Consider the following 21,033-nt stretch of genomic DNA (forward strand, 5'->3'; position numbering starts at 1 on the left):
CGAAATTGCTCTGATACATGTAGGTCGATAGAGAACCAAATTTTCTGTGTATATTCCGTAATTTGCAGCCACTGGATTAATACAAAGGTTATGATTGGAAACTAATAATCATAATGACCGGATTATATGGAAAGCAAATGTACAGTCTGATTATGTGCAAGTTTTATATACAAATAAGATATTAAATGAAGGTAAATATACAGCTTATTCTTTGACAGTAAGCACACGAATCTTTGACACAATTTTCCCTTGATTTCCATTATATTCTTTTTTATTTTTATTTGATAATCCAGTTATCCAAATTTCGCCAAACTAATCCTGAGAAATTGCGGCCAAGAGCGGACCCACATGGGGTCAAATGACCCCACATAATTTTGCCCTTTTTTTTTTACACTCTACTTTGATGCATTCGTCGGGATGTCAAATGAAGTCAAAATATTGCATTCTTAATACCATTTCAAAGTGCTCATGGCCTAATTTTTCACTCATTAATGGCATGCGAAATGGTCAACTATAGCAAAAGTTATGACATGTTAAAGTAGGGCGTTTGAAACTAGTATTTTGAGAATTTCAATAATATCCTAACTTTAAAAATTCGTTTGCGATCATGTGCTATCTGAATTCACAAATCGTTTATGCCATGTAAAAGTTTGTTTTGAAAACTATATCGTTTTCATATCGAATGGTCCAAACAGATATCGAAAATAATTAAATATGTATCAAACGTACGCCTTAAAAAAGACGTCAAACTCGTTTTTTCTTTTAAAAAATTCAATTAATTATTATTTTTGTACGATAAATTTTTCAATATAATTTATATTGTTTCATTCAGAAGTCTTACATGAAATATGACGTAAATTTTTTAGGGTCATTATGGATTAAACGTAATTTGAATTACTTTCAAATTATATTTGCTTTAAATTTGAATTTCATTTATTTTCTGAACTAAACTTGAATTTTATTTCAATTCATTTAATTTCTATATTCAATTTAATTTACTCAATATTAGCTCAGCATTTACCAATGAAATGATAAACAAAACTATACAAGTAGCAAAATTTATATAATAATATTAATAATAATGTAATTATACGATGTTTTCAAAGTTTCAAAATACATATAAACTTATTTTCATTGATATTATGTTGTTTATTAAAAAAATTATTTTTAAAATTCTGACCCTACAATATTGAAGGTCTGGGTCCGCCCCTGATTGCGGCCTTCTCCGCTGGTTCGCCACCCAGGTAAATCTGGACGTGATCAGAGCTTATACACACTTGTATCGGATATTCGAGATGCGGTTCTCTTTCCTTTACGACGTGTGTATAGGATTCCCAAAGGGGCGACAAAGAGCACCATAACTTTACCTCCACAAGACAATTATCTTTGAACATAAATGTTGCTTTTCAATTGCCGCAAGGATTCGAACCTCCGATACTCCATATAGAACCCTCCTGCTTTATCACTACGCCATGTCTATGAGGGCGATTTACACTATAGTCTAGTTGTACGTGAAATTGCAGAACCACGTTTTCCTCCTTTTCCCCTCATTTTCTCCTCCCCAAACGCAGATTTCATATTTTTAAATAATGATTTAATACTCACATTTCATTTGTCTGCCTTTGAATTTTTGGATTAAATAGTTACTAAAATTTGATTTTGGACAATGACTTGCAGATCAAAATTGGGTGGGAAAGAAGGTGGAAGCGGGAGTATGTGGGAAGAAATTGAAGGGAGCGGGTAGTAATGGTGGTGTACTGGTGGTTTGGTTTGGTGGGGGTGGGATTTGGATTGGGATGGTTTGGTGATTTTGATTTTAAATGATAAGGTGTGTTTGGCTGACGTGGAGTCCATGTATCCATTTAATTTTTCAATTAACGGCCACATCATTTTTCCGTCTTCCACGTAAACATAATCTGAGATAGAATCCATCCGGTCATTGATGGAGTGCAACGGATGTAAGTTTAGTGGCCACTGGAAGCTTTGTGAAGTTGGATGAATAAGTCGTGATAAAGTACAAAGTTCAATAACTTATGAAACATTTAACTCCAAGAAATCTCCAACCCATTCGGGTTGGAGGTGTACGGGTTAGGGCAGTGCAATCCTTAACATACCCTTCCTTTACACCCCCCACCCAACATATACCAAAAGTTGAACTGCTGATTAAATTCATATAAAAAAGGCACGTTATATTCTCAGCCCGAATATGAAATAAAACAAAAAGAAGCTTTAAAAATGACTGCAACGTTATGTCCTCCTTAGTTAATGAAAAAAGTTCCAGCATCTAACAAAATTGCTTTTTTACTTCCCCTTATTAGAAGACACTCTTTTTGATGTTTTCTTGAGAGATTTCTTGTTTGGCTTCAACTTGCTTCGGGTTGATGGCTTCCCTTCATTGTTTCTTCGTTTCTTTTCCTTCTTCACATTGTACACGTTCACAGCCTACATCCCAAATAAAACCAACTCAAAATCACAACACATGGAGTTTACTTTCAGATACTGGGAAGTGGAGGAGAAAAAGCATGGAAAATCTAGTATGCTAGTAAAAAGAATTTACCTTTACAACATTGAGCATGTCGTGAGAATTTTTGGAGATCAACTTGTTCAGAACCTTTTCTGCTTGTTGCTTTTCTAATGCACCCATTCCAGATCCTTCAACAGCCGGCAAGAACTGAATGCAGATATATAGCAAATGTATTCTGACCATTTTAATAAATACTAATAGAATAATTACAAGGACAACTTAATGGATTGCACAAACCTTCCGGTATTTCTTTTCATGCTTTGGAGACTTCTCTCCAGGCAATTTCTTGTCAAATTTTCCAGCACTGGCTGTTGCAACCGATGCCATTACGGCAACATTTTGTAATTCATTCTTCCCAACTTTCCGAGGCATTGCTTGGGTTCCAGTTATAGGTAAGGCTGTGGCAGCAAGCTGAACATGGCTGCAAATCAGGAACAAAATCAGAGTGTAGAGCAGTATGATTAAACTAGTCGACAAGCACAAAATGCATTTGCTATGAGATATAACCAGTACATTGAATGCAGGCAATGAACTATTAAGACATGAATACTGTTGGAGTTGGGTTCTAGACTACATCATTAATGGAACGAGAAGCAGATGTGCTATCAATTTCCAATGGCAGATTAATTTCCACAATTCCAATTTCAATTCAAGAACTAAATGACAATTGAAAAGAAAAGTATATTTGAGAAGGCCGAGGATTAAACCTAGGCAAGGCACCAACTTTCGCTGCTTGTTTCAAGTTCAGCAACCTATTTTTCTCTTGCTTCTCAACTCTGTTCTTCTTCTCCTTTAGTCTCTCAGCAAACGGATCCATTCCTGGTTCTGGAAATGTAACAGTGGTTATTACAGAATTGTAGAGTAATATTGAACAAGTATTCCACAACAGTTGCCAATATCAACAAAAAAGGTGAAGGAATATCACCATCCGAGGCAAGGGAGCATACATAAATTTTACTGTATGCCAAAGTTGAGCACGCAGAAAATTATCTGTTTTAGGTTTAAAATTTTATGAAATAATTATTTAACCTCCGTTTGGCAAATTTGTAAATCATTTATAAATCAACCAATCTTTATTTTCAACCACACTTTCCAAGGATCCACAAGCACTGTTCACCACTCATTTTTATCTATTTATAAATTTTTTTCCAAACAGAGACTTAAATGAGATAGATAACAAGTTTCCTTTGTATATCTGCTATCAATATAGGACGTTGGCAATAATTTTTTCGAAGAGTAAAAATTAATTATCACTAATCAAGTTAAGTCATTAAATTCGACAAACATTGTTGGAGTGGGAAAAAACAGCGCAAAGATTATAAAGTATTCACCATCTGTCATCTTGGCCTCAATTATTGGTATGTCCTTGTCGTCATTTACATGGTCATAGCCATGACGTCGCTTCCAAGTACTGGTTTGCTCATCAAAGGCAAGTTGGTCTTTCTTGCGTTTTTCAATACCTACATGATAGTCAAACTGATGTGATCTCAAGATCAAAATGACATGCCAAGCCTGGGAAGCATTTCCTTGAATCATAACAAAGGAAAAAAAAGCACTTTTCACGCATAAGATAAATAACCCAAAGAAGCGGTTCGATTTATGATAAACAAACCTTTCTTTTGAGCAAACAATTCCCATTTTGTTGGAGGACTAGGTTTGGGAAGCTGAAAACCATGAGGAGAAGAAAATTTCAAACTCATAATTATATACTAGTAATAATAATAAATCTTAAACCATCTGATCATCAGCCAGCATAACTTAATCATAATCCCTTCATTGAAAAAGGAAAATGTTACTAAAGCCTCTTCTCCATTAGTTCTACATCATGTATTGCTTATTTATGATTTCCTTTGGCACGAATTCAGTAAGGCAATAACTGAGCACTCTATTGGCCAATGTTCTTAAATTTTGGATAACTGGCAAGCGGCTGCAATTCGGAAGGGGATCAAGCATTAAATACAAGTAAAAAATCCAAATTTCAAGATTTAATAAGACATCCTATTCATGTTAGAACTCTCCCATGTAGAAAAAAATTCAATAAAGTACTGTTGCCAGTATCATAGAGTTCTATATAAAAAATATTTTTTCTGCATTTCATTCAATTCAACCTTGCATCTATTGTAAGTTCCAGTGAAGTCCTTTTACAACAATAGCAGGCCACGAGAATTTTGATTTACCTCTCTATCTCTAAACATGTGATTTTCAGATTGCTAACGTAAATGAAAGGCTTTTATGTCCTCACAAAACGTGCACAAAACACCCAGTCATCTTTTCTCAAATTTATCCTCAAATTGGTGCCACCTTCCCTTTTTTTATCATATCCTCACTTCTTATTTTTATATTTTTATATGATCGTGCATCCCCTTAAACATCTTCATTGCCGCTAATTTCAAACATAATTGATCAACTAATTTAACCATTCAATAATGCCTTTTAACTGGTCAAAAACCAAGGAATATAGGCCTGCTTACCAGAATAAATAGAGTTTTCTGAAAAAGGCATCAATGCATATTTACGAATGACATAAAGAAAATTTTTACTCTATTTTTCATTTACTCTTCTTCCACTTTTGGCTTTTCTTTTCGCAATTCTAATATTAACCAGAATGAAAATCATACAGGCTTCTCTCTCGGCAATTTTGTTGTAGGCGCAGGCAACTTGACAGTGGGACCATCTAGATCTTCAGTTGACGGTAAATTAAACAGGACATCAGCAACTGCTTGTACCAATTTGGTTCCCTGTTCAATAGCTTCCTTTACTAGCCCCTCCCTAGTTGCAAAAAAAAAACTGAATATGTAAAATCCACACAAATCACGAATTTAGAATAAAGAATTCAGCTCTCCAATGATCAAAAACTTAAAAAGCCTTTAACCAAACGGTATCTAAGAGCAAAAATCAAAATAATCGGCCTGCAATCAGTATTAAGCTGAAAAAATGAAACTGTATAATGAAACATACAATCTCACTTCATGCAATCACATACACAGTAACAAAAGAATGAAGAATTTAAGAAAGCAAAAAGAAGAAAAACCTGGAAGAGGCAGTAGAAGGAAATTGACGATGCAGATCGAAAGCCATGAGATTCCCCAAATCAATTTCGAATTCCGATTGCGCTATCTCTTTCCCTGTATATGCTTATTCTTGCACGCCGGTGCCTCCGTTTTGCCGGCAGAAACAGCTAGGGTTTAAGAATTTGTGATTGGGGAATTCTCGTAAATATTATAAAACTTGAGGGTCGAAACGATAATAAATTTCCATTTTTCTGGGGCAATTGCGTCACTTTTTATTTGTTAAGAAAAAAGCCATGTAGGATTTGGCTACTCGGACAGGGTCAAATGGATGTTGATATTTGTAGTAGGGCTCTACAAATTACACCCCCTCACAATAGTGGCACGACCCCCCGTGTTGTGAGGGGTTGTAGTTCTAGCACTTCTCGGGTCAAATACAGGGTAGAGAACATGAATTTGAAAATTCTGATATGGCATAATTTTTTTGAGGGAAGCTTTGCATAGTGGATCGTACTGGACCTTACCCTCGTTTTTATGATGAAAAAAATCTCATTTCCCGAATTAATCCCATTCTTTTGCATCTTAGTAAGAATCATCATGTTCTAAACGCTTACAAAAAAATCAACCTGAAATAAATTTGATCTCGTTTTCATTGGTGAAGAAATTATTTTGCCCCAAATTGAAATCAAGAAAACCATTGTTAAATTGAGTGCCGCGTTGTACAATCGGCAACAATCTTTCAGATCGACTAATTTTCCAACCATCTTGGGAATCTCGGCAAATGTACGTGAGCCGCACTATAGTTGCGGGTTTCTGCAATGAAAGTTTCTTGGAAGATTTTTCGGAATGGGATTTTGTTTCTTAATAATTTGTGTTGAAATTTGCTTGTGAGTACCTTCCAAACTTCGCTTGGAGTTGGAGGCAATAAACTATATGATTTCAAGAAAACCATTACATATAGAGGGGTTGGAGGTTACAATCTAAGTGTTTCAATTATTATAGGCAAACAACAAAGTCGTAGTTGCAAGACCAGCTTCGCCTCAAAAAATATAATGATGTATAAAGGACAGGAATGAGATTATCTTATACCTTGCTGGCAACCGCAGTGTGGGGGTTCGATTCTTGAGACATGGAATTGGACTTCTTGTAGGCGCAGTATACATGCAACTCTTGTTCTCTGATCTGTTGAGCACATCCCGGGATTTACATCCTCACAAAGCTCTAGGGGCGGGACGGTGGGGGCCCTCAAGATTGGGGTTCAACTCAGTTGCAATACTGGACAACCATGCTAAAATCCCATCAACAATATCATGTTAAATTCTTAAGCACAAATTCAATTCTACATGAAAAAATTGTATAGCTTTATTGTAAAGAATTTGCACATTGAATTAAAACAATTGCACAACAACATTATTGATGAGTGCTCTACACTCATAATATTTATGCCACCTAATTTGTTATTTTGTTACTCGTGAAAGTGTTTTAGAGCTTTTTATTGTATGTTTTGATATTGTGATGTAGGTTGATGAAATTGAAAGAAATAAGCAAAAGTTGGCGAAATTGGAGAAAATTACCAAATTGTAAGAGATCCAAAGTTCGGAGACTAAAGCGCAAATATTAAAAAGTTGTGTTGAACCTCGCAATGAAGATCCAAGCATGCTAGGAGTCAATTGGATGAAAAAAAGATGTCATAGGGATCAAATTTAGTCAATATATGATCACAAATCAATTTCCAACTGAAAAGTTGTGCTTTGGAATTTCGGCCTCACATTGAGACTCATTTTTGACATAGCAAACAATTGAAGTGGAGAATAATATCTGAAGAAAATGTGTGCCCCTTTGAGTTAGCTTTATAACGAGTTTTGAATCACCTCAATTGGATATCGGACGAGAAAGTTATGCTAAAAATACTAAATGACGCGCAGAAAGAATTTTCCACCCGAACCGAGCGTCGCAGCGCCCATGAATCTGAATTTGACAGTAAGGGCAGCGCCGCAGTGACCATATTGGCCGCCAAGGCGCCGCCTATACAGGGAAACGTATTTTGATGTTTTTGGACTCCTTTCTTGGCCCAATTAAACCCAAAATCGTCCAACACTTGAGGAGACTATAAATACTACATAAAATACCTAATTAAGAACAGGAGAACGAGCAAGGAAAACTGGAAGCAGCCGGCAAGAACACGTGACTGGAAAGAGGAGTTTAGCCAGCCAATTACAAGAATCTTCAAGGGGACAATCTGGAGACAAATCCAAGGGAATTCCAGCTGGCCAATTGCAAAAATCTGGAGACAAACCCACGGCTGGTTAATACAATTAAAGAAGAGGAATTTAATTGAGAGAATTTGGCAACAATGGAAGAAAAAATCGAGCGGTAAAAATGAGTTTTTCTATTCCTTTTCTTGTCTATGTTCTTTCTTATTAATTTATTCATGTCAATTCCTTGAATTATGCACTAAATTTTAATCCTAGGGTATGATGTAGCCTACTTTAGACATGTTTGGATTCCATTTTAATTATTTCAATTAATCTTTCCGTTTATTTATTTATGTTGTTTGTGCACAATGCTTTCAATTAACTTGTCACTAATTGATTGATTTGATGTTCTAAATTTTAAAGCTCGAGAGAGGCAAATTTAGACGTGATCTAAGACAATATAACCTATATTTTGTAGGTTTCGACAGAAAGTGCGAATCTTTGAGGAAAGTTTTAATTAAAAACCACGTGCTTGATAATTTTTATATTTTTAATTTGGAATAGAGATATTGGAATTAAAATATAAAAATAGATTTTATTTGACGCTCGAGAGAGGAAAATATAATCAATTTAGCGTTCTTGCCTATAAATTTTGGAAAGATTGATAGAAATAGTTATACGGTTGAAAACTATTGTCGAATGTACGGTGAAATCATTCCCTAGGCATTCATAATTTGATAAGAAACTTCATAATTTGCTCTCATTTACTTGCATCGTTCATCCTATTTAATTTTAATTTAGCATAAAAACATTGACTCAAAATTTAATCGTCTAAATAAAGGGAAAACTAAAATAATTATAGTACTCAATTGATTCGAATATCAATCCCTGTGGGTTCGACATCCTAACTTCTTTACTATATTACAAAAGTTGACACCGTACACTTGCGGTTTAAAAATCACGTTGCACAAATCGCGTGACAAGTTTTTTGCGCCGTTTCTGGGGATTGATTTATTTGAATTCAATTGATATTATTACCAATTAGCTTTCATTTTACTTTAGATTTTTATTTCTATTGTAATTTTTATTTTTATTTTATTCTTTTTGTGTCTATCTTTAAGAGCTTCCTTGTGGTTATTTTCAGCTGTTTATGCGAAGGGCGAGAAATCTAGACCTACTACCTGTTGATCTTGAACCAGAACGCACATTTCGCATTCTCAGATGCATACAAAGAAACAAACAGGAAGCAATGGCAGAACAGGATGCTAAAGCAGCCAATGAGGATAACCAACAAAGGGCTATTCGGGACTACATAAGGCCGGTTGTCAATGACAACTATTCTGGCATCGCACGCCTAGCAATTGCTGCAAACAATTTCGAACTGAAACCAGAACTTATACACATGGTGCAACATAATCAGTTTGGGGGAGCTCTAACAGAAGGCCCCAATGCTCATTTGGGGTCCTTTTTGGAGATCTGTGATATAGTGAAAATGAATGGCGTTACTGAAGATGCAATCCGACTCCGCCTATTTTCCTTTTCCCTAAGAGACAAAGCCAAGGCATGGTTCCAATCATTACCGTATGGATCTATCACAACTTGGGAGGGGTTAGTGCAGAAGTTTCTCACAAAATTCTTTCCACCTTCGAAAGCAGCGCAATTACAGAGTGAAAGTGGACAGTTTCGACAATTAGACTTTGAACCATTCTATGAGGCATGGGAGAGATATAAAGATCTATTCAGAAGATGTCCTCAGCATGGTTACCCGGAATGGTTGCAGATACAAACCTTCTACAACAATTTGAATGGTCAGACACGGATAGTGGTAGATTTACAACAGGGGATGCATTATTATCCAAAACTCCAAATGAGGCTTATGCATTATTGGATGAGATATCTACTAATAGCTATCAATGGCCGAGTGAGAGTTCAAGTGCAAAGAAAGTTGCTAGCCTTTATGAAGTAAATCCTATTACCGCCCTTGCAGCTCAAATGTCATCTCTCACTAATCAAATAGCTGCATTGACTTAACATGGATCACAAAAGAAATCAAAATCTATTATGGCTACATCCAATGCATACCAAAAAGTTGAAAGGGAGAATGAACAACTTCAGTATGTAAACGATCAGAATTTCAATCAAAAGGGAAACTATTCAGGAAACAACTACTATCAGGGGTTCAATAATCAAGCGTTTGAGCGAAAGCCATCACTGGAAGATATTTTAGGAACCTCTATTTCAGAGACCAGATCAAGGTTCAACAAAGATGAGGCAAGACTTGACAGCATTGAGACACATATGACCAACTTGGGGGCTACAATGAAGAATTTGGAGGTACAGATTGGTCCGATAGCAACTGCAATACAGTCTCAACAAAAAGGACAATTTCCTAGTAACCCAGAGGTTAACCCACGGGAACACTGCAATGCTATCACCCTAAGAAGTGGTAAAGCAGTTGAAGAATGCAAGCTTAGAGAGGTTAGCGTACCTACATCGGATCCCATTCTTGCAAGGGAAAAGCAGACTGAAGGGCAAAAAACTGAAGCAGAGCCAGCAAAGAAGATTTATAAGCCTTACTCAATTTCATTTCCGGACAACCCACCTATCTTGAAGCCCCCACTACCATTCCCGCAGAGGTATTTGAAGAAGGAGTTTGATGAAAAATTCGCAAAGTTTCTGGAGGTCTTCAAGAAAATCCGCATCAACATTCCCTTTGCAGAAACCTTGGCCCAAATGCCTAACTATGCCAATTTCTTAAAGGAAGTGATGTCAAAGAAGAGAAAGTTGGAGGAATTTGAGACTTTTAAGCTGAGAGATGAGTGTAGTGCCATACTTCGAAGAAGCTCCCTCACAAATTGAAAGATCCGGGCAGCTTCACCATCCCGTACAATATTGGTGGTATCACATTTGATAGGGCACTATGTGACTTTGGAGCTAGCATAAACTTGATGCCCTTATCAATGTTCAAAAAGCTGGGTCTTAGAAAAGTGAATCCCACAACCCTTACCTTGCAACTGATGGACAGATCAATTACATATCCCAAAGGCATTATTGAAGATGTGTTGGTGAAGGTTGATAAGTTCATCTTTCTGGTGGACTTTGTGGTATTGGACATGGAGGAGGATGAGAAAGTACCATTGATTCTTGGCCGACCTTTCCTGGCTACTGGAAGAGCATTGATTGATGTGCAAGAAGGAAAGTTGACACTACGAGTTAATGAAGAGCAAGTAACTTTCAACATCCATCAAGAAAAGAAAGCCCCGGAAAAAGGAAAAGTTGACATTTGCAAAATGATCCAATCAACTGAAGTAATTGCAGGAAATGGAAAAAAAAGGGAATTATTTTATGATCCGTTGGTGCAATACATGAAAATTAGTTACTCAACAAGGGATGTATCTACTGATGGTAATGACTCAGAAATGAAGAAAGCAGTGGATTTCATCTTAGCTCAAGAAGCTGACCCACCTGACAAAAAAAAGAGCTATGTAGATAGGCGTTTGAAACCTCCAAACATTGCCAAACCAAAAGAGGTCTTGAAAGCCATACCAGGGTCAAAACAGCCTATGTTTGTTCATCACCTTACAATGAAGGAGAATACAAAGTCGAAGATCAAGTTTAGAAACAAGAGAAATGTGCCAAATGAGGATCCACCGTAGGCGTTGCAGTTGAGTCAAGCTAGTGACTATAAAGAAGCGTTTCTTGGGAGGCAACCCAAGTGTTCTTACCTTTTCACTTATTTTATTTTATTTGTTTTAAATTATAGGAGAGTTTATTTCATTTTTTATTTAGGAATTCATCAGCCCTACCTTGTCTCCCTTAGGTCTTTGAGCAGTCTAGTTGGTTATTAGATGTTCGAGTTAAGTAACACTTGTTCCATGAATTTAATATCTACATCTTGAATTTTCAGAAACTTGACATCGTGGAACAATCAAACAAATTGACGAAGAGTAACTGATAAATATCAAGTTTGGGGGAGAAGCTAGAAGAAGTATCAATCAAGTCAAGCATCATAGCACCAGACCATCATTGGCAATTCAGACAATTGAGAGAAGTTTTCCTCCTTTTCTTTTAATTTAATATTGGGGACAATGTTTAGTTTAAATTTGGGGTGTATCATAAATTTTCTAATTGCCTACATATTTTTTTATTTTGTGTATTTTGTGTGATTTGTGTGCAATTTTTTAAATTTTCTTATTAGGGTGCATCGTTTAAAAAAATCATTTTGAGTTTTTCATGCTTGTGTGAGTTAGATAGCCTTGCCGATATTGATTTGTGTAATTGAGAACATGCATTGATTTATAGATTATGGATAAGTTATGTGCTTGAGTCAGATTTTTGCTTATTTATGTAAAACGAAATTATTTTTGCACGTGAGTTGATTGTGGCGTTGTGCATGAGTAGGTTGATTCATGTTTATAGGTTGGATTAGAGAACTTAGATGCTAAACCCAAACAACCTTTTAACATCATATTACATTTGAACCAAATATAGGATGTTTGGTAGATTAAGCTGTTGTAGGGAAACTTAGAGATAAATGTGGATTTCGTGTGTACTAAATTTTGTGTGGATTGTCTGAGACAATAGGATGAAAATTGGGTGAAAACCTTAAGTTAGAGGTCGATTTTCGAGAATTGGTGTTTAATAAAGGGCATTGCACTAATCATTGCATAAAAAAAGATCCCAATGAGGACAACTTTAATAATCTCATTGTGAATCGTCTCTTCGCAGCTTTTGACTCGAGTGATTAAGCCTGTAAGAGTTTAAAATCTGGTGCCCTAAAATTGTCTGATTTGGGAGTCATCGGCCTAAAACTCGCTACAGAGGTTATTTAGAAAGTTTAAGGGAATGACGTCCACACAAAGGGTGTTTAAAGAATAAATTTATATTTGAAAAAATATATATAAATAAATAAATAAAGAAAAGAAATTTGATATCACATACCTTGACTAAGCCCCGAACACTTGTTTTAGAGGATTAAACCTTTGATGAGAAGTTAGTAACTCGGTTGTTTCTGGGAGGTTGAAGCAGTAAAAAATAAGGAGAATCTTCATCTGTTGATAAGTTGAACTGCAATAGTGAAATCTAACCAAATTTGAGCGGTGTAAGAAATTAGGGTTGAAAAATCAACTTTAGAATACACATTGGGAAGAGATAAAAACAAGTTTGGGGTGTGTAAATCCCACGAGCGAGGCAAGGAAATATTTGACTTTTGAGGTCGGGAATTGGGTCAATTTATTATTGTACAGCGTTATACTTAACTCTCCACACACACACCTGGTTGCATTGAATAGGCGAGAATTTGACTTGTGCATTATAGTTTTGAAGTAATTCATGAATTTGACTCTACATTTTTAATCTTGAGCTATAAAGGCAAGGTGTCTAACATAATGTGTCTTTTAAGTGATTGTGTTTGTTTTAGTTGTGACTGTGTATTTGTTAATGATTTTCTTTAGTTTGGTGTTTGCTCGAGGACAAGCAAAATATAAAGTTTGGGGGTATTTGATGAGTGCTCTACACTCACAATATTTATGCCATCTAATTTGTTATTTTGTTACTCTTGAGAGTGTTTTAGAGTTTTTTATTGTATGTTTTCATGTTGTGGTGTAGGTTGATGAAATTGAAAGAAATAAGCAAAAGTTGGAGAAATTGGAGAAAATTACCAAATTGTAAGAGATCCAAAGTTCGGGGATTAAAGCGCAAATATTGAAAAGTTGTGTTGAGCCTCGCAATGAAGATCCGAGCATTCTAGGAGTCAATTGGATGAAAAAAAGATGTCAAAGGGATCAAATTTAGTCAAAATATGATCACAAATCAATTTTCAACTGAAAAGTTGTGCTCCGGAATTTCAGCTTCACATTGAGACTCATTTTTGACATAGCAAATGATCGAAGCAGAGAATAATATCTAAAGAAAAATGTGTGCCCCTTTGAGTTAGCTTTCTAACGAGCGTTGAATCACCTCAATTGGACATCAGACGAGAAAGTTATGCTAAAAATACTAAATGACGCGCCAGAAGGAATTTTCCACCTGAACCGGGCGCCGCAACGCCCATGAATCTGAATTTGACAGTAAGGGCAGCACCGCAGTGGCCATATTGGGCGCCGAGGCGCCGCCTATGCGGAGAAACGTATTTTGATGTTTTTGGACTCCTTTCTTGGCGCAATTAAACCCAAAATCGTCCAATACTTGAGGAGATTATAAATACTACATAAAATACCTAATTAAGAACAGGAGAACAAGCAAGGAAAACTGGAAGCAGCCGGCAAGAACACGTGACTGGAAATAGGAGTTTAGCCGGCCAATTACAAGAATCTTTAAGGGGACAATCTGGAGACAAATCAAAGGGAATTCCAGCTGGCCAATTGCAAAAATCTGGAGACAAACCCGCGGCTGGTCAATAAAATTAAAGAAGAGGAATCTAATTGAGAGAATTTGGCAACAATGGAAGAAGAAATCGAGCTGCAAAAATGAGTTTTTCTATTCCTTTTCTTCTGTATGTTCTTTCTTATTAATTTATTCATGTCAATTCCTTGAATTATGCACTAAATTTTAATCCTAAGGTATGATGTAGCCTACTTTAGACATGTTTGGATTCCATTTTAATTATTTCAATTGATCTTTCCGTTTATTTATTTATGTTGTTTGTGCGCAATGCTTTCAATTAACTTGCCACTAATTGATTGATTTGACGTTCTAAATTTTTATGCTCGAGAGAGGCAAATTTAGGTGTGATCTAAGACAACATAACCTAGATTTCGTAGGTTTTGAGAGAAAGTGCGAATCTTTGAGGCAAGTTTTAATTAAAAACCACGTGCTTGATAATTTTTATATTTTTAATTCGAAATAGAGATATTGAAATTAAAATATAAATATAGATTTTATTTGGCGTTCGAGAGAGGGAAATAGAATCAATTTAGCATTCTTACCTATAAATTTTGGAAAGATTGATAGAAATAGTTATACGGTTGAAAAATATTGTCGAATGTACGGTGAAATTATTCCCTAGGCATTCATAATTTGATAAGAAACTTCATAATTTTCCCTCGTTTACTTGCATCGTTCATCCTATTTAATTTTAATTTAGCATAAAAACATTGACTCAAAATTTGATTGTCTAAATAAAGGGAAAACTAAAATAATTATAGCACTCAATTGATTCGAATATCAATCCCTGTGGGTTCGACATCCTAACTTCTTTACTATATTACAAAACTTGACACTGTACACTTACGGTTTAAAAATCACGTTGCATAAATCGCGTGGCAATTATGCCGCAGGAAAGACCTTTCCCATTCAAATTTCTAAACACTTGTATAAAGGCATACCTAAAAGATTCATGCAATACACAAATGAGAATTAATGCGAATCCCCAACCTGATAAGCTAATTAGGAGTAATTTTCAAAAATCAATTATACAAAATCACAACTAAAATGTAGGCACATTAATGTATCGAAGACACCATATCAACGCACAAAGCCTCAATGGAAGCCAAAATTGATGAAATGTAGAAAAAGGCTACCAGCAGCAAAGAAATGAAACTCAATCGACTTAAATGTGTTTGTGCTTATTTCGCTGGAAGCATGGTCATGACGAGACGCTGATGAGTCACTAGGGTAAGTTATTGGGTAATGCTTACGAGGTACGACTGTTTGACGACAACCGGTGATGGAAAGAACAGGGATTTGGGGCTTTCATTTTTTGGGGTTTCAAACGTAGGGAGAGACTTTATTTTATCCCATTTTCTCCCACTTCAACTCATATGGCGACCCGAGATGGTTAGTCTGCTACGACACCATGTTTGATGAAGGTGCGATGCCATGACGGAGATGGTGGGTTTGGATTTTGGGCCTTTTTTCAGTTCGATTTTGGGAAAGAGAAGCTGTGGTGTTGTGATTTTCATCAGCCCTTTTTTGTTTTCTTTATATTTCTTTTGACACATCAAATTTTTTAAATCCCTATTTTCTAGCCTATATTTACCCCTGTCCAAGTAGCCTTATTGATGTAACAAATGGGACCCTATATGTATGAGAGAGGCTTCATGTACAGAATCAAGCCTACAGGCCTCTGCCAGAATACACACAAACACGGGTGGGGTGGGATTTTTTGGGGTACTTTTTTAATGAGATGGGACCCACCTAACGTCTCACATCTGTAGAACCCCTATGAGTACAGTTCATCCTTTTTCCTATATGTATAGACTTGTTCCTTTTTTAATGGCAACAGGGTTTATTAACTCATGTTTGAATCTCATTAAATTATATTTCATTTTTCTCTCTCGTATTTTCAACTCCACAATTTTCTATAAAATAATATTACACGTTAACTAAACTTTTTTTATTTTTCAATCACTCATTTTTCAAAAAACACTATCCCGCCTATTTTTCATTTCCAGAATGTGGGGGCCAAACGGGAGCTTAATATTTACTCATTCTAACTTCGGTTTGATTCCTTAAATGGTTACTGAACTTTTTTTAAAGTTCCCATGGGTCAGTGAACTTAAAACTGTCCCCATTGGCCACTTTGAAAATTAGTATCCCATTCATTACCATGTAAACTACGCTTGCAAAATTGAAAGAATTTGATGATATATCAAATGGTATGGCTTATGTGGCATGCACTGGAAAACTATAAATCAGACTTTTACATAAACAATGCTATAATTACTTAGAAACTATAATAATCCAACTATAAAGTTTATAAAATTCAAATTTTGAAAAGCTCTACATTTGAATAAAATCACACATTTAACGGTCATTAAAAAATTCAAATATGCATTGAATGATTTGTGAGTAAAAAAGGGTCACATACCTATAGAAACATGCTCAACATCATCAAATTCTTCCAATTTTGCAAGCATCGTTTACATAATGGAGGATGAATACCAAGTTTCAAAGTTAATGAGAATGCATTGTCACATAAGATGATAATGAATATCAGTGAGCAAGCAGCCAACCAATAAAGTTATAATTTACAAACCTATCATGTTAAACTTGTCTCAGGTCGATAGGGACGGAGCTTAATGAAGTCCAGTGCCATCACAAGCCTAAGTTGAAATTTTGGGCCAAACACAAAGGTGCTTACACTGAACTTTTGGGCCGTCCAACACAAAGACCCAATTTTTTAATTTTTTTTTTTAACTATTCGAATGCTCAACCAAGAACGCCTCCTTTCAGAGTAGGACTTCTCATTTTCTCAACCTCCGCTATTTAACATTTGTTGTTACTTGTGTCGCCTGTCCCCTCCCTGTTTGTTCGAGCCCTAGACAGCACTACAACAAAAGCAAAAGCAGACGCAACCCACAGTTTCCAGTGATTCTTCGACAACAGAAGAAGAATCGAAGAAGAAGGTGAAATTAAAGCCTTTAGACCTGAATCGATTTCTTGAACCTAACACTCATTTTTCTTTTCTTATTTTTTATTATTTAGATTTGTGTAAATTGTAATAATGTTTGATTTGATTTTTTTTCTTTTTAACATATGAAATTAGCACGTTACTCTTTCAAATACTACGGCATGCCTTCACATTGCTGTGCTAACGACTCTTCAATTGATTTTGCTACCAGACTTTCAGTTTCCATCTAGGCCCCGTTTGTTTTCCATTTTTATAAGAATGAGAATGAAAAATATAACCGTTATGGGCCCCACAAAAGTGATAAAAATTCAAATTTGATGGCTTAATGTGATAGATAACGATCATATTTTTCATTTTAATGAGAAAAGAATGAGAAACAAATGGGGCCTAGTATTGTTGCTGCCTTAGTAATTGTCACTGTGATTTGGTAAGTGTGAATTGCACAAGTTCCGGAAATAGTATTGTCCTAATGCCTTGTGAAATTGTAAATTGCACTATGAATTGTGAAATGTGAATTTTGGAAATAGTACTGCCCCGTGAATGTCAATTTCTTATAGTATTGCTATGTGAATTACCCCCATGAATTGCTTTACTTTTGCTTCTAGTATATTTGTGATTCTATTTTTGTCATTCTGAATTACTTCCAGTGGTAATTGGATATCAAATGTTTAAATCCAAATATCAAATGAGGATACTCTTTCAAAGAATTAATGGGAGATATCGAATAATATGAAATTTGATATCACAATACTATCAATTGATTCCGAACTAAGGATATCTATCTTGGATTACATACTAACATTCGAGATCAAGTTCGAAGATCATATATATTCCAAAACGACAATTTGGAGTAAAATCTAGACGATTCAATCCTTCTTGGTTTAAAAAGTTTGGTACTTAGTTGGAGTACAGTGTAGAAAAAGATGCAACTTATTGTTTGTATAGTTATCTTTTCAAAACAAGTTATAGAGAGCAAGGTGAAGGTGAGTCTTTTGATGATGAAGGTTTTACATATTGGAAAGCAGGGCCAGACCTGAGAATTTTAAGGCCTAAGCGATTTATTATTATGAGACCCTTAAATGCAAAAAAAATAAAAATAAATAAATAAATAAAAATAATAATAATAAATTACATGCGTAAAAATACTTAAATAGTTAAATAAGTCATATATTTGCATTTTAAACAAAGTCTTGGTACGATTTAAAAGATAAAAGGAGCAAATTCAAGTTATTTTCGATAAATCATATAATGGACATTATAGACTCATGAAAAATTTATTCTGGATAAATAAAATTCAAGTTATAACTTATTAAAGTAAACTACTGAATGAATAATATTTCTTTTCAAATTAAATCATATTACCATAATAATATTGGACTCATTTGATAGCTTGTAATTAATCATGTCTATTAAACTCAAGCAAAATTTATTTTAGATAAGATCGAACTAAGTTAGAATCGACCAAATAAATTATTGTTAGATAAATTTATAATTAATCCATCTTTTAAATTTATACTAATTTAATTGGATTTTTACCATGGTTTTCATTTGAAGGCCCCCATTAGATGTGAGGCCCTAAGTCATTGCCTAGTTGGTTTTGGATTAGGGCTGACCTTGTTGGAAAGATAAAAAATGCTTTATACTCATGTTGTAGTTCATGATAGTGCACATAATCAAGCTTGTATTAAGTGTGAGGTTTTGATGAATCAAGAGCAGCAAATTCAATTAGCTCTCTACAAGTAGTCAGAACAACTAAGAAGTGCATATGTTATTCATCTTAATGCATCTATTGATCATGTTCGAATTCTATTGTGACAAGGGCACTCATTTGGGGATAATGATGAATCTAAGATTCTCTCAATCCAGGTGATTTCTTACTCCAATTGGAATTTTTTGTTGTTCATAATGAAGATATTAATGCCTTCACATCGGGAAATGCTACTTAAAACTGCAAATTGTCATCACCCAATGTTCAAAAGGATATAATAAGTGCTTGTACCGTTGAGACGATCAATGTTATTATGAAGGATGTTGGCGATTCACTATTTTCTATTCTAGTTGATGAATTTTGTGATGTATCAACGAGGGATCAAATGTCAATTGTATTACGTTATTTAGATAATAGTGGACATGTAAATGAACGCTTCATATGGATTAAATTGTTACAAGTACCATGGCTCCATCACTTAAGATTGTAATTGATAAGGTCTTTTCTAGATATAACTTGAGCATGTCTAGATCGAGAGGACAATATTATAATGGGACAATTAATATGCAAGGTAGGTTTAATGGTCTCAACGCACTCATTTTAAAGGAGAATTCATTTGCCTTTTACATTCACTGTTTTGCTCATGAACTCCAACTAGCTTTTGTAGTTATGGCAAAGAAGAACATTCCTATTACTAATACTAAATTCTTTTGTGTGCTTGGTGATGTGGTAAATATTGTTGGAGCATCTTCTAAACGTTGTGATCATCTTCAAGAAAAACAATCAGACTTTATTGTTAGGGCATTAGAAAAAGATGAGATTTTAAGTGGACGGGAACTTAATCAAGAAACAACCTTTCAATGTTTAGGTGATACACGATGGGGTTCGCATTATAATTCTTTGGTCAGCTTACTTGCCATGTTCTCTTCTGTTAATGATGCACTTGCAATGATTATTAAGATGAATCTTGTTCTTATGATCAAATATCTAGTGCAACAAATTTATTGGAGTTAATATAAACATTTGAGTTTGCATTTAATTTACAGCTGATGGGAAGTGTCTTGGGGATGTCAAATGAACTGTCAAAGGCATTGCAAATGAAAGATCAAGATATTGTGAATGCAATTAGTAAAATTGTGCAAACGACAACTCCAGATAATGATTGACGAAAGATGGGACTACTTTTGGAAGAAGTATGTCAGTATTATATTGATGTACCCGACATGTATGATATGTTTGTACGCCGTGCACTTCATGGTCGTCTATAGCGTAATCCTCCAGAAATTACAAATTTACATCGTTACTGGGTAAATTTGTTTAACTCTGTCATCGATTTACAACTTCAACTAATTGAATGATCGTTCCTCGGAGAAAATACAGAGTTACTCCTTTGTATAACTTGTTTATGTTTACAAGTTTCATTTTCTTTTGACAAGAAAAGTTTGATTCGACTTGCTCCATTAGATTTCTCTATAGTAGATCTCATTGTACTTAATGATTAACTTGAGACTTATATTTTTGACATGCACTTTAACAAAGACTTTGAAGGGTTGAATGACCTTTGTGATCTTGCAAAAAAGTTAGTTTGACAAAGAAAAATAAGGTATATCCGTTGGTTTACAAAGTTTTGACTTTAGCATTGCTCTTACCGGTTGCTACCACTACAGTTGAGAGAATCATTTATGCAATGAGCATTGTAAAGGATAGACAGTGTAATCAGATGAGTGATCAATGGATGAATGATAGCACAATTGTTTATATAAAGAAAGATATATTTTTGAAGCCGAATAATGAAGCTATTATACAACGATATCAAAGTACAAAAATTTGCAAGGAAAAAATGTAATATATAAACTATATCATTTTTAGAATTGTCTTAATATTGTTTTATATTTTTATTATCATTAAATTCATGACAAAAAACTTGACGTTCGATGATAAGTGTTTTTACATACTTATTTAATATCTAAATAAGCTTAAATATTGATTAAATGAGCGAATTTCTACTTACAATTATGTAATTATTACTTTTGTAGGCAAAAATCACCAAGGAAATAGAACAAGGTAAAAAGGAGGAGAAAATGATCAATATTGTGCAAAATTGGGAATTGGGGACCAAAGGAATCATAAATGACTTGATTGAAAAGGAATTCAAAATTTAATGATCAAATTAGATGCAATCAAAGTTAGAAGACTATACGTGTAATTCTTTGGGACAAACTAAAGAAAGGGAAAAAGAAGACTAA

At 34.8% G+C, this 21,033-nt stretch overlaps 3 protein-coding genes across 3 annotated transcripts; 2 read left to right on the forward strand and 1 right to left on the reverse strand.

Annotated features, from left to right (window-relative positions):
• Positions 1–2,047: 2,047 nt before the first annotated feature.
• LOC111399389 (ribosome biogenesis regulatory protein homolog) lies at positions 2,048–5,738 on the reverse strand. The gene is made up of 8 exons (XM_023026668.1): positions 5,556–5,738; positions 5,143–5,293; positions 4,137–4,188; positions 3,856–3,984; positions 3,232–3,349; positions 2,762–2,945; positions 2,558–2,671; positions 2,048–2,442 (listed from the first exon to the last, which is right to left on the reverse strand). The coding sequence occupies exons 1-8, from the start codon at positions 5,600–5,602 to the stop codon at positions 2,302–2,304; spliced, it is 936 nt and encodes a 311-aa protein (XP_022882436.1). The 5' UTR covers positions 5,603–5,738; the 3' UTR covers positions 2,048–2,301.
• A 4,050-nt stretch (positions 5,739–9,788) lies between these two features.
• LOC111400113 lies at positions 9,789–11,383 on the forward strand. Its single transcript, XM_023027560.1, has 2 exons — positions 9,789–10,490; positions 10,553–11,383. The coding sequence occupies exons 1-2, from the start codon at positions 9,789–9,791 to the stop codon at positions 11,381–11,383; spliced, it is 1,533 nt and encodes a 510-aa protein (XP_022883328.1).
• Positions 11,384–19,252: 7,869 nt separating this feature from the next.
• LOC111400114 lies at positions 19,253–19,953 on the forward strand. Its single transcript, XM_023027561.1, has 2 exons — positions 19,253–19,777; positions 19,834–19,953. Exons 1-2 carry the CDS (start codon positions 19,253–19,255, stop codon positions 19,951–19,953), a joined length of 645 nt encoding a protein of 214 aa, XP_022883329.1.
• Positions 19,954–21,033: the final 1,080 nt, after the last annotated feature.

Source organism: Olea europaea, chromosome 9, assembly GCF_002742605.1.
Source record: "Olea europaea var. sylvestris chromosome 9, O_europaea_v1, whole genome shotgun sequence".
Lineage (NCBI taxonomy): Eukaryota > Viridiplantae > Streptophyta > Magnoliopsida > Lamiales > Oleaceae > Olea > Olea europaea.